This window comes from Bicyclus anynana, chromosome 14 (genome assembly GCF_947172395.1).
Source record: "Bicyclus anynana chromosome 14, ilBicAnyn1.1, whole genome shotgun sequence".
Lineage (NCBI taxonomy): Eukaryota > Metazoa > Arthropoda > Insecta > Lepidoptera > Nymphalidae > Bicyclus > Bicyclus anynana.
The window spans coordinates 3,695,534-3,709,081 of NC_069096.1; the positions used below are offsets into that span (position 1 = coordinate 3,695,534).

Genomic DNA, 13,548 nt, shown 5'->3' on the forward strand with positions numbered 1-13,548 from the left:
GACCGACAATATGCGATTCTAAACTGAATACTTTGAAGACGCACTGCAAAAGTAAAATTAGATTGAAAATTTCGTAATTGCTAATGCATCAAAATCCTTTTGTCATACCAGAATAAGTGATTACTTTGAGTAGCATAATTAGGTAGCATTTACACCAAATACACTGTTTTTTGTAACTATGTATGTGTACATTGAGAGCCGTGATAGCCCAGTGGATATGACCTCTGCCTCCGATTTCGGAGGATGTGGGTTCGAATCCGGTCCGGGGCATGCACCTCCAACTTTTCAGTTGTGTGCATTTTAAGAAATTAAAATATCACGTGTCTCTATCGGTGAAGGAAAACATCGTGATCCTGCATACCAGAGAATTTCTTAATTCTCTGCGTGTGTGAAGTCTGCCTTTCCGCATTGGGCCAGCGTGGTGGACTATTGGAATAACCCCTCTCATTCTGAAAGGAGACTCGAGCTCAGCAGTGAGCCGTATATGGGTTGATAACGACGATGTGTACATTAGTCGTTATATTTTTCACTATCCCCCACCCATATCCCGTATAATACGCTTTCCCGTCTACGCGTTTTTAGTTGGGTCCCTGCGAAATCGTATTAAACGTGTTCTATTGTATATCCTGGTGACAGTCGTACGTACAGCGGGTTTTAGTGATAGGTTCTCATTTTACCGTTGGTGTGTGGAACCCTAATATAATGTTTACGTACAGTGTAAGATGAGATGGTCTTCAGCCAGTCGTCGTACAAGTTGAACAGCACCATCTGCGGCTCAGTCGCCTTCAGGATAAGATCACCAAACTTCTCCACCTTGAGACACGCTTGGAAGGGCAGCTGCAACTCGGACCCCTTGATCACGATGTTCGGGAAGTCTAGCAAATGGACCTGAATAATAAATAACAAATTAAAATTTGGAAAAAATAAAACAGTTTTTTTTTATCTACAATAACAAATTTTATGTCGGAAATTATTTCCATTATACTTAACAGAAAACTTTAAATGGTATTGCAATAAGTGAGCTGAATCAAAGAAAAGTATTTAGTCTTTGATAAATCTACATGTTAAAACCGCATGAAAAACCGTCTAATATATCTAGAGATTTGCGCAAATAAACTTGATTTCTACTCTAGAACTAGCGGACGTCCGCGACTTCGTCCGCGTCAAACCCTACCCCTACTTAGTATCCTATGTCCATCTCCTGGTTCTAAGCTACCTCTCCGCCAATTTTCAGTCAAATCAGCCCAGCCATTCTCGAGTTATAAATAGTGTAACTAACACGACTTTCTTTTATATATATAAATAGATAGTCCAACATTGGTTGAAAGAATATGACGTACCTCAAGAGGATCCAACATTCCTTTTCTCGTGACGATGATCTGTTTGGGCTGTTCTTCAACAGGCAGAGAACGAATGAGAGCCGCTACTTCTTCTGCAGTCTTCCACTTAGCGAGCTGTATAACAAATACATACAAATAGAAATATTGTTTGAAAACTAGTTACTATTGTCATTGCCATAAAACACGCCATTCGCTTATCTCGGGCGTATTAGTCTAAAATGTATGACAAGCATTCATTTCTACCATAAAACCAAATTCTGTTCTATATTAGGAATCCCATCAATTTAAGAGATGTTCTGAAAATGCTAAGTTTGGCAGATTTTTTTTTTAAATAATCTTTCTGTCTGCATGTGAAAGACAAAATTCAAATATTAAAATTTATTAAAATAAAAGAAAGAAATGAGATGAGAAAAATCATTTTTATTACAAATTATGTATCTTGAACTCCATACAGCAAAAATTTTTATTATATATTATTATTAATTTTGCTATTGTTTAAAAAACCATTGAAGTTTTTTGATTCAATGGTAATACATTTATTGAAAGAAACCAGAAGGAAGAAGGGGAAGGATACCTGTCCAAGACGTTTCTGTCCGGCCCATACACTTGTATGAATGATCTTCAAGAACAGTTGCCCCGTGCGCGGGTTGAATATAAAGATGGCGCCGTTTATGGGCTTCGTGGTCAAGTTGCCCTCAAACGTTTTGTGGATTGTCACACGGTACACGTTTGTGTCATCAACGAACCTATAAAAAATAAACAAACACTAAGACCTTAGGTACAAAAAGTTTTCTATACTTAATAATCATATCAATCTATTTTTATAGCCACTCTAGCCTTGTATTACTATCCCCAATCATTGGGATAAGAATTTGTAGATCAGACTCGTCCCTCTGGGCTCGTTCACTCTCGTTCCAATTGGGCTTTTCGCACTAATCTTTGACGACCTCCGTGGCAGAGGTATGTGCGGTGGATGTACAAGACGGGAGGTCCGAAGGTTTTCATAATTGGCCCAGGTCTGGCTGGTGGGAGGCTTCGGCCGTGGCTAGTAACCACCCTACCGGCAAAGACGTACCGCCCAATAATTTAGCGTTCTGGTACGATGCCGTGTAGAAACCGAAAGGGGTGTGGATTTTCATTCTCCTCCTAACAAGTTAGCCCGCTTCCATCTTAGATTGCATCATCACTTACCACCAGGTGAGATTGTAGTCAAGGGCTCGTAAAGAATAAAAAAAGAAATTAACTATGATCAATAACAATAGTCAGAAAGTATCATTCACATAAAATTAAAAACATCGTGAGGAAACCTGCATACCTGAAAATTTTCTTAATTCTCTGTGTGTATGAAGTCTGCCAATCCATTGGGCCAGCGCGGTGGACTATTGGCCTAACCCCTCTCATTCTGAGAGGAGACTCGAAAGCCGAATATAGGTTGATAATGATGCTGAGAACACCTTCCACACGACATTATAGTGCAGAAGTATGTGCCTAAGCACAGGTGCACTCTTTTTCCTAACGCCAAATTTATTTATTTATTTATTTTCGTACACTTACAATATACATATAGAGACATACACAAATAATATATAACTAGCTCACATTGACTTATACGTACATCTATGAAATTTCGAAAGCAGACCGACATAATCTGAAGGATTTATGTATATTTTGAGGCACTACCAATTCCGACATCAGACTGCTATTGACATTTTTATTTTCACAATAACTTTATAGCAAAACTACCACCACGGAACCAATGTGTTCGCAGCACAGTATCCTCCACCAATAAGAAGCTTTTACCGTACTCTAAATGCTTACCAAATGATCTGATTGGAGAACAGTTCTCCATAGTTCTGGCTGGAGAGGTACGGCTCAGTGGGCTCCGAAGAGTACAGTTGCAGCGCCTTGCGTATACGCTCGCGCAGCACGTACAGCGCCGGGTTGGCCTTCATTATCTTCGCCATCGCCTGCTGGATGAGCGGCTTGCAACCCGGGAACCAGTTGCCGTAAGCACTGAGAAAAAAAAAGAAACAAAATACTATAGGAGATTCGTAAATGAGAGATTAATAACTTTTGTCCAAACAAACAAAGTGAAAACTTGTAGAGCTTACTGTGCCGTGGGAGACTAACATTCCGAAGGACCACAGTTTAAAAGTGAATAAATATTATGACCTAACAAATGAACTAACTAAAAATGGCTATGTAGTTAGTCTGTACGCCGTAGAAGTAGGTGCGAGAGGATTACCAGCAAAATCTATCTATAACTTGCTTAAAGACCTTGGCCTCTCTAGAAGTGCAGCTAGTTCTATATTAGAACGAGTATCCAAAGCTGCTCTAATAGGATCTTACCAAATTTGGATAGGTAGGGAGAACAACACGAGCAGAGAAGGGGAGTGTTGATCGATCGTCAAGGAATTTCTTAACCCTACATCCTGTAGTCACGAGTCCTGGACTTTGCTTGGTGTTTTTCTTTCTACCACACGATGGACCCGGCACCTGCACGGTGAATCCATGGAATACTAAGATATTCGTCCCTTAAACATGCTTGGAAATTTGAGCATTATTTTGACGACTATCTTGGAGATAAATCGAACTTGCTGTACTGGTCGAGCAGAGGCCGGCAATAGTCGTATAAAAATCCATATTTGTCGTGTAATTTAAAAATGGAATGATCTTCTACTCCGCAACATGGCGACCAAAGAGGTAACTTGAAAAAGGTTTCATTTAAATTTCGAACTGTCTTGAACATAGAAAACTGTTTAGTGAAAAAAAAAATACTTTGTAGCGTAAAAAACTATTGTTATTAGTTGATCGTTAACTTCGTTATTGGTTTTTGTATAGTAAGTGAATGACATGTTCATTTTAATAGGTTGTTACGGACGGAACGGAATTTTGACGGCCTCCGTGGCGCAGTGGTAGGCGCGGTGGATATACAAGACGGAGGTCCTGGGTTCGATCGCCGGCTGGGCAGATTGAAATTAATCTTAATTTTTCCAGGTCTGGCTGGTGGAAGGCTTCGGCCGTGGCTAGTTACCACCCTACCGGCAAAGACGTACCGCCAAGCGATTTAGCGTTCCGGAACGATGCCGTGTAGAAACCGAAAGGGGTGTGGATTTTCATCCTCCTCCTAACAAGTTGGCCCGCTTCCATCTTAGACTGCATCATCACTTACCATCAGGTGAGATTGTAGTCAAGGTAACTTGTAAAAAATAAAAAAAAAAAGTCAAAAGTTAAAATTACCTGTGCAAATTGTATGCCAGATCGATGGCTATAAGCAATCCAGTGGGCGACGGGTATATGGACATGTTGTCTGTGGTGTAGTCGAGGAACTTGGCGCGCGCGTAACGCTCCACGTCGTGCGAGTCGTAGTCGCCCCACCGGAGCTGGATGTCGAGCCAGTACTTCTGTGTAGTTGTATTGTCCATTGTATCTCTGCAAAAAGAACATATCATCATTAAAAGCATGTCAGAAGTATTCTTAACAAGAATTCATGCTTAATAGGGATGATGACAGTTTTTTAAATTGTATATAAATTAAGAGTATACTAAAAGTAAAGCAATTTTGTAAAAGTAACAAGGTATCTGCGATCATAACTTTCGGAGCTACAGGGAATTAAAGGGTCAGATTTGCGGCGCTGCGAAGAAAAACGCTCCATACAAAATGGCACGATTTAGTGAAGTCGTTGGCTCGCTGATCGTTAGGTTTGTATGGGCGTTCAAACAAAATTACTAATATCTTTGTTGTTTGTGCGTTTATGTTTATAGTTCATATGTTGAAAAATGTCACATTTAATGTAAGGAAGCTAAAACTGTATGAATTTTCATCTAATTACGATAAAAAAAATTTAATAGATTTTGAAATTTTATAATCTTATTTATTTAGCAAATATCCAGACGATCTTTGCTTTTTATGTATAAATTAGTTAAAATTGACCTTATTTACCCGAATGTATCATAAAAATCAATATATTCAAACCTAGTCATCATCCCCATTATTATTCTATAACAAGATACCTAAGATTGTGATGGACCTGCCAATGCATAGCTTCAAGCAATGTGTTATAAACATTTACTTAGTTGAAGTTATTGATGAGTTCCTTAAAGATAAAGGTGCTTGGAGGCCGTTGGATCAGCTTCCACCTTCACACAGGTAGTAAAACTGTGAGAAATTGTAATGTTGTTATCAATTGTAAATTATAATACTGTATGTTTTTTTTTAAAGAGCAATTGTTGAGTTTCTTGCTGGTTTCTTATCAGCAGAACTAGCCTTCCGAACCGGTGGTAAAATCTTTACAAATAGTCAACTGGCGTTTCAAAAATGCTTGTAAACTGAGCCTACTTGAAATAACTGATATTTGATTTGTTTTGATGACCCTTGTTAATAGGGTCGAATGAACACTACATCTAAATTCAAAATAAACAATATTATTTTCGTATAGTACATGGAATAAGGATCCAAAATATATCGATACTAGCGGACGCCCGCGATTTCGTTCGCTGTGGTCTATATCTGTTTCAAATTTAAGTTTATTCGGTTCAGTAGTCGCGTCGTGAAAGAGTAACATACATTCATACCATAAAATCATCAGTTTTTTGCAAATCTCAGGAAACCATGGATTTTTTCGAGACATAGACAAAGCCTATACAGAATAAAATCTATTTCCATTCCAAATTTCAGCCAAATCGCTTCAACTTTTGCGTTTATTTTTGTCAAACGCTCCGTTTGGCAAAGGATTTGTTAACATGACATCATAAAACAGTTTAGATATAGACCATCATGTTCGACAAAACATTTTGGCTAGTATTGTCAAAAAACATTTAAAAATTAATATTTTCATGTAATCACGTACCAGATAACCAAATAAAAAAAACAAAATAGTTATAAAATCTGGTTACTATTGATGAATCAGTCAATACTTTACACTAACTTGGTATCAGCCAGTAAGGATGGTCGCGACACATTCCACTTGTAAGCCGAGAACAGAAGTATGTCAGCGCAGGACGAGTTCATCTTGTATGATTTACGCGGATGGATTGTTTCCTTCTGGACCGTCTCTATCTCGAGGGCGTCCAGTTCTTGATCAAATACCTATAGAATTTAAAAAAACAATTAGTAATATTATAAAGAGGTAAAGTTTATGGAGGTAATCTCTGGATCTACGGAATGAAAATTCTTTATCAACTTAACTATAGAAATCTACTTCGGCTAATTAACTATAAAAATCAAAACAGGTGGAACTCTTAAGCTGCATCTGCATATCTTCTTTTGCTTAGGTCATAAGCAGTGGCGTGCACTTTATAGATGCATAAACGCAATGCATACCCTGGGAATTCATTACATACCCTGTATCAGAGGAGGAATTTCTCGTTTTGTACAATTTGTACCTATAGTGCATACCCAGTTAAAAACCTTGTGCAAGCCACTGGTCATAAGTGAATAAAACATGAAAAATATTGTCATTATTAACAAAGTGCAAAATTATTTAAAAATAAATATATACACAATTTATCGTTTTCGGTATTAAACTTTCCTAAATTGTAATGAAAAATTCACCGAATTACTGATAGAGTTAATGATAATATGACTAAAGCTCAACTTATTTGAAACTATTATTTTCAATAAGTCAAAACTACAGCTGCAACTGACCCCCCTCTCATGAGACGCGTGTATTTATGGACTAGTCTGTTGACATGCAGTCCTGTATATTTTGTTAATTTTAGTTGGAGGGATTTCTGTACATCTGTAATCAAATCTGAAGCCAAGATATTTTTTATTATTATCTTTTGCCTGTCTATCTCTAATGTATTATAAGATAATAATATCCCTAAAGGGTCTAAAGTTTCGTTTTCGTAATATAAATCGTTCATGTTTTGAGTTATTGTCGTATTAAAACAAATTAAAATATAAATAGAAGGGGGTGAAATAGGGGTTGAAAGTTGGCATCCTCTAGTAAATAAAAAAACACAATAAAGCAGTTAATCTCACCTGACACAAGTCCATAACAATGGACTCGTGGACTTTCTGCCACAAGTGAGCCCTGAAGATCTGGATGAGAGAGATCTTGAGTGTGGGGATCTTGCCGTGCATGAATATACCCGTCAAGTCCAGTTGTACCTAATAAATAAGACAAAAATGTTACATCATTAGCTGATTACAATTTTTGACTAAAAAAATCAAGGCATAAATATGAAAAGTGTTATGAATCTTTTACGCTTCATAATCTCTATATGTTAGCCCATGAGTACAATCTCACCTGATGGTAAGCGATGATACAATCTAAGATGGAAGCAGACTAACTATACTAAAGCCTTTCTAGATGATTACTGTTTAGAAATTAAAAATGAAGGTAGAAAATGCATGTCATTCATAACTTATTTATTTTAAATTATGTATGGTTTGTTTATAAAATATTATTCAAAAATTTATTAATCCTAACTAATTGTTCAAACTTATTAATCATATTTATTTTCATTAATTTTAGAACCAGTTAATTATAATTATTGTTAGGTGTGAAATGACTAGTGATTTATACCCTCATTTTTAATTTGTTTGTTGGTAAACAGTATTCCTCAAGAACGGCTACAGTATAGTTAGAAGTAGGATGAAAATCCACACCCCTTGGTCATAGAAAAAATATTGTATACCATTTGCAGGCAATTAGCCATTGTATCACTCAAGTTTATTGTGCCAAACTATCACTCATTAACACTCATTGGCATAAACTATCACTAAGTACTTGACAGTTGCATAAATAACAATTTTACAATATATATTTAATTTACCTGGAAGCCCACGTAGACATTGGCACGGTTGATAGTAGGTGACCACCAGAGAGTGAAACGACGGTTAGGTATTTGGTTGAGACCAGACCGCTGCGCGTTAGTGAGCTTCTTATATTTCATGGACTCTTCGAAGCCTGAGGCTTTTTCCCTGTAAACAATAACAATTATTAAATCAAGTTAGTTAGATGAACACGAGTGATGTAAAATCCAAAAACCAGACAAAAAAATTCAAGAAGCTTTTTCAATCTGGTTTGTAAATGAAGAAATTACGAGTGAGTGACATTAAAAATTTTTTGATCTTTTTTAAAATCTTCAAACTGTATTTATTTTACAATATCCCGGAAATCTTTGTTTTTTATTAACCGACTTAAAAAAAAAAGAAGCAGATGTTCAATTTGACGCGTATGTTTTTTTTTGTATAATAATGTCTTAACTTTTCCGAAAATTTAATAAAAACCAATATACGAAAATTTAATAAAAACCAATATATTCAAAAGCAGTCACATACCCAATTAGTAAGTAAAGTATCTATGACAAAAATTACGGGTTTGAAGGTCGTGCTATGCCAAACAGGCTCTTAAAGTTTATTTTATTTTTTTGGCACCATCTTAGGTACAACCGATGAATAGAAAGGAAATATGTACGATGTTTTTTTTCGCTTTTTCGAGTAATGAAGTTGGTGCTTTTTTTTGTTAAAAAGACTATATTGTTCTATTTTTAGTGTTAGTTGCAATTTCGTTCACTTATTTGTTTTTATTTTAACAAAAAAATACTGAACCGACTTTCATGAAAATTATATGGGACCAATCTGGAAGTATACTCACCTGTTCAAAGAAAAAGTCACTATCAAACTAAAAAAGAATTTTCAAAATTGGGTAATAAATGACAAAGTTATTTGGTAACAATTATTATAAAACAAAAACATACTCGTCGAATTGAGAATATTCTCCTTTTTTTGAAGTCGACGGCCTCCGTGGCGCAGTGGTATGCGCGGTGGATTTACAAAACGGAGGTCCTGGGTTCGATCCCCGGCTGGGTCGATTGAGATTTTCTTAATTGGTCCAGGTCTGGCTGGTGGGAGGCTTCGGCCGTGGCTAGTTACCACCCTACCGGCAAAGACGTACCGCCAAGCGATTTAGCGTTCCGCTACTATGCCGTGTAGAAACCGAAAGGGGTGTGGATTTTCTTCCTTCTCTTAACAAGTAAGCCCGCATCCATCTAAGATTACATCATCACTTACCATGAGGTGAGATTGTAGTCATGGGCTAACTTGTCTATACTAATATTATAAAGAGGAAAACTTTGTTTGTATGTTTGTTTGTTTGATTGTAACGAAAAGGCTCAAAAACTACTGGACCGATTTTAAAAATTCTTTCACCATTCGAAAGCTAGATTATCCACAAGTAACATAGGCTAAATTTTATTTTGGAAAAAAATAGGGTTCCGTAAGTTATTTGGGTTTTTCGGACACAAGGGGTAAAAAATCAACCAGAAAAGCAGGGTAGGGGTAGGGGTAGGGGTAGGGTAGGGGTAGGATAGGGGTAGTTGAAAGTTTACATCGAGTTTCACGCGGACGAAGTCGCGGGCGTCGGCTAGTAAAAAATAAAAGTGAAAAAAAGTCGGATAAAAAGAAAAGGGCTAGTTACCAGAAGAGTCCCTCCCACGTGGGGAAGTAGGTGCCCTTGAACAGCGTGTGCTCCAGGATGCCCTCCACGCCGCCGAGCGCCTGTATCATGTCGGTGCGGTAGTTGTTGAGGTTCCACAGCTTGCCGTCGTGCCGCTGGTGCGTCCACCAGAACGGGTTCTGTTTTAACACCTGACAAACAAAACAGTTCAATTAACTTAAAATAACTTTATATAGTTCAAAAAAAAACTAAAAAACAAGCTTTTAGCACGCACTAAAAATTACATATTTCAAGTCACGTGACTATTTTTTTCATATTCCTGACAAATCCTTTCATTTGATATCCATATCATGGGGGTGGATTTCAAACAGCCAGTCCCCCATTTTGTGGAGGCCACCATTTTGGATTTGTAATTACGTTTCTTAGCTATACTACAGCCTTTCTTGCTGAGTACTGTTTACCAACAAACAAATTAAAAATGAGGGTATAAATCACTAGTCATTTCACATCTAATAATAATTATATGTAGCTTGTTCTTAAATTAATGAAAATAAATTTCATTAATAAGCTTAGAACAATTAGATATGGTTAATATATTTTAAATAATATTTTATAAACAAACAACACATGATTTAAAATAAATAAGTTATGAAATGATATGCGTTTCTTCATTTTTAATTTCTTTGTTGGTAAACAGTACTCATCAAGAAAGGCTGTAGTATAGTCATGTATTGTCATCAGAACTCAGTGTGTGAATGTAGTGTAGTGAAAATTAAAATATCTTTAATATTAATTCATTATCGAAAATAAATATTGGATTTTTGTTTAATATCAATTTAGTAAACTCTGAATAAAAATATTACCTGATATTGCTTGAACTCGGTACGTATACGCCATCCCTTGTCATAAGCGAGTGTGTGTCTATCTTTTTGGAACAGTGTGTTGATTCTCGGTATTCCCCTGTCCCACGAATCTTCCAGATCTTCTAATGTCAAACGCCTGAAAATCATTACAAAAAGTTTCAATCTTTTTTTTATTTAAACCTCAAATAAGAGATTCTTTTTAGTTTTCTTGTATATTTGATCAGATAGCGTAGTCTCAGGCACATAGCGCTGTAGGGCAATGCGATCGGCAAAGCCTACAGTCACTACACACCCCCAGAGCACAGGGATTCTCTGGATTCGGGACCCCTACGCAGTTCATCATGATAAACTCATAAATATGACGTGATAATGAGTTCTTTATTGATACTGTAAATATAGCAACAGAAATGGCGTGTTCCGATACAATTTATAGAGACTAGTGTCACCAATGGATACCGCGTGTATTAAGTGCAGATACACTACAAAGCTTATAACGTAAATTTTTTGTACACTCCAGTAATCATTCGTATTAAGGATTCTGTCCACCAATACTAGACAAAAAGACATTAACGTAACAATTTTTTTAGGATTTTTCAATACTTGTGTTACAAAATATTGATTCTTGCCAAATTTCATGATATCAACGATCAATGGGATATACCCTATAGGTATTTTCTTTATCTTTTCGTTGCGTTAACTTAGAGGTATGTTTTTTTTTTATAACTGTAAGAGACCACAGACTTCAGTATTTAGTATTAATTTCAACTTTACATCTCTTTGAGAAAAAGGGTCTTGACAGACAGCTAGCAAGCAATATGAGACCTACTTTTTTTCTTTAGGTAAGGAACCCAAAAAATAATTAAATAAAATTAAAAAACCGACTTTTCAGTTCATCACGCTAATTATTGTTAGAAAATGCTACTTCCACAATTTCACAATTTGTATTAAAACAGTAATATATATGTGATACGATATATATAATTTTGTAATGGTCTTTTAACGACCTTTTTTGTTAGGATAATATAATAAAAATAGAAAGCACATAAGAAAATACTATACTTTTGCTGTAACTGGTTTATTTTCTTTTCTACAAATTCGTAACATTAAATATAAATATTTTGACTAATTCTTAAGGTGTTAGATTTTGTACACGTTGTAAAGATTGTCCGTTTTCTTTGTTCGCGTTGAAAGTCGACGTGTATTCTATTTGACGTGTTGGGAGTTACACGCGCCCTCTTGTGTCCTCTCCGTACATCAGTTCGCGAATATGAATTTAGCGCGCGAACACCCTCCAAATGAAGGAGTCGGGTAAATATGAGAAGTGTGATGGTACCTGTTCTGAGCGTTGGCCTCCTGCCTCTTGAGCGCGTACTCGGCCCACACCCTCTGCGAGTCCACGAACTCGGCCTCCCACGGCTGGATGTAGCGGTACAAGTTGGGGATCAGCTGGTCCTCGTCGTGCGACATGCCCGAGCGGAAGTGGGTGATGCCCACGTCCGTTTGTTTTGACCAGCGGAGATCAGACTGTGAACAATTCAAGTCAAATTATTTAAAAACTAGCGGACGCCCGTGACTTCGTCCGCGTGGAATTTAGTTTTTCTCAAATCCCTCGGGAACCATGGATTTTCCGGGATAAAAAGTAGCCTATGTGTTAATCCACGCTATAATTTATTTTAATACCAAATTTCAGCTAATTCGGTTCAGTAGTTGAGGCGTGAAAGAGTAACATACACATCATCTAAATCATCAGTTTTCGCAAATCTCGAAATCTTCGATTTTTTCGGGATAAAAAGTAGCCTATGTGTTAATCCAGAGTAAAATCTAAAGTTTAGTTTCACTCACCTGTGGAATCAGCACATGTCCCATAGACAGCATGCCAAGACCGCCCAGCTCCTTGGGCGTGTAGAACACGACGGGCGGGAAACGCGAGGGCATCTTGGAGTTGAGACCGATCTTGATGCGCGTTTGGATTTTGTTCTCGCATTTAACGAGCAGGTCCAATAGCTCCTGCGTGTTGACCACGGCCTCGCGGAAGTACGTCATTAGACCTAAAAAAGGATTTCATGGTTTAATCACAGATTAATCAATAATATAAAGATGGAGCGTACGGAACACGCCGGTGTCGTAGCTGCTCCAAATACGAAATTCAAAAGGTAATACATTCTCGAGTCAGTACCGACACGAACCGTCGCATCAGTAATTTTCAATATTAAATAATAATAAATATTTTAAAAACTGTTCTCAAAAACTAAAGAAGTAAGTTGGAGTATTTTTTCATTGATTATTATAATAATTTACGTAATTGTTGTTAATATTACTTTTGTTGTTAGTATTAGTATTAATTTTGAAATACAAATTATTAAAAGTTTGTATATGCGGTCAAGAAGACGCGTGACGTTTGTTTTGTTTGGTGCTTGAGGCTCGAATTTCTCGCCATCTCTCTATGTAACACAATACTTAAGATTTGATGTAACACAATACTACAGGTGGTCTGCACCTTCATCACCTAGTTCTGTATGTTCCCGACCCGAACTTCAAATCAAAGCTATTCAGGTGTCATCTTTGGCATTCACCCGCTGACGAGCTACTCGTATGCGCATGTCCCTCGGACCATGTGACCACCAATGGACCAGTGTCACACCCAAATTCAACTACATTGTCTGTAATGTTTTTAGGGGGATGAGGCAAACTCGCATATCGAAAATATTTAACAGCAATAAATATTATTACTACTACTACACACAATTCAACACTCGCAATTTTTTACACTGATTAACAAACACATCGCTTAGATTTGTTACACAGATTATTCAATTACAAAATGGATATTTTGCTATTCCGGCTGAAAATTGGTTTTTTTTTTAGATATTGTTTTAATTACAAAATTGCTATACTTAGGATAGAAATACTAACAAGTGAGATGTAACTACATCTTTTA

At 36.8% G+C, this 13,548-nt stretch overlaps 1 protein-coding gene across 1 annotated transcript in view; it reads right to left on the minus strand.

Annotated features, from left to right (window-relative positions):
* Positions 1–13,548, minus strand: part of LOC112053664 (pre-mRNA-processing-splicing factor 8) — a 40,131-nt gene that overhangs the window by 7,238 nt on the left and 19,345 nt on the right. Inside the window, exons 18-29 of the mRNA XM_024093147.2 lie at positions 12,453–12,658; positions 11,944–12,134; positions 10,611–10,746; positions 9,769–9,938; positions 8,123–8,270; positions 7,326–7,454; positions 6,268–6,428; positions 4,581–4,772; positions 3,159–3,353; positions 1,915–2,086; positions 1,341–1,454; positions 715–888 (exon numbers count right to left, since the gene is read on the minus strand). Of these exons, the coding sequence (XP_023948915.1) occupies positions 715–888; positions 1,341–1,454; positions 1,915–2,086; positions 3,159–3,353; positions 4,581–4,772; positions 6,268–6,428; positions 7,326–7,454; positions 8,123–8,270; positions 9,769–9,938; positions 10,611–10,746; positions 11,944–12,134; positions 12,453–12,658 (1,988 nt within the window). The remainder of the gene's footprint in view (positions 1–714; positions 889–1,340; positions 1,455–1,914; positions 2,087–3,158; positions 3,354–4,580; positions 4,773–6,267; positions 6,429–7,325; positions 7,455–8,122; positions 8,271–9,768; positions 9,939–10,610; positions 10,747–11,943; positions 12,135–12,452; positions 12,659–13,548) is intronic.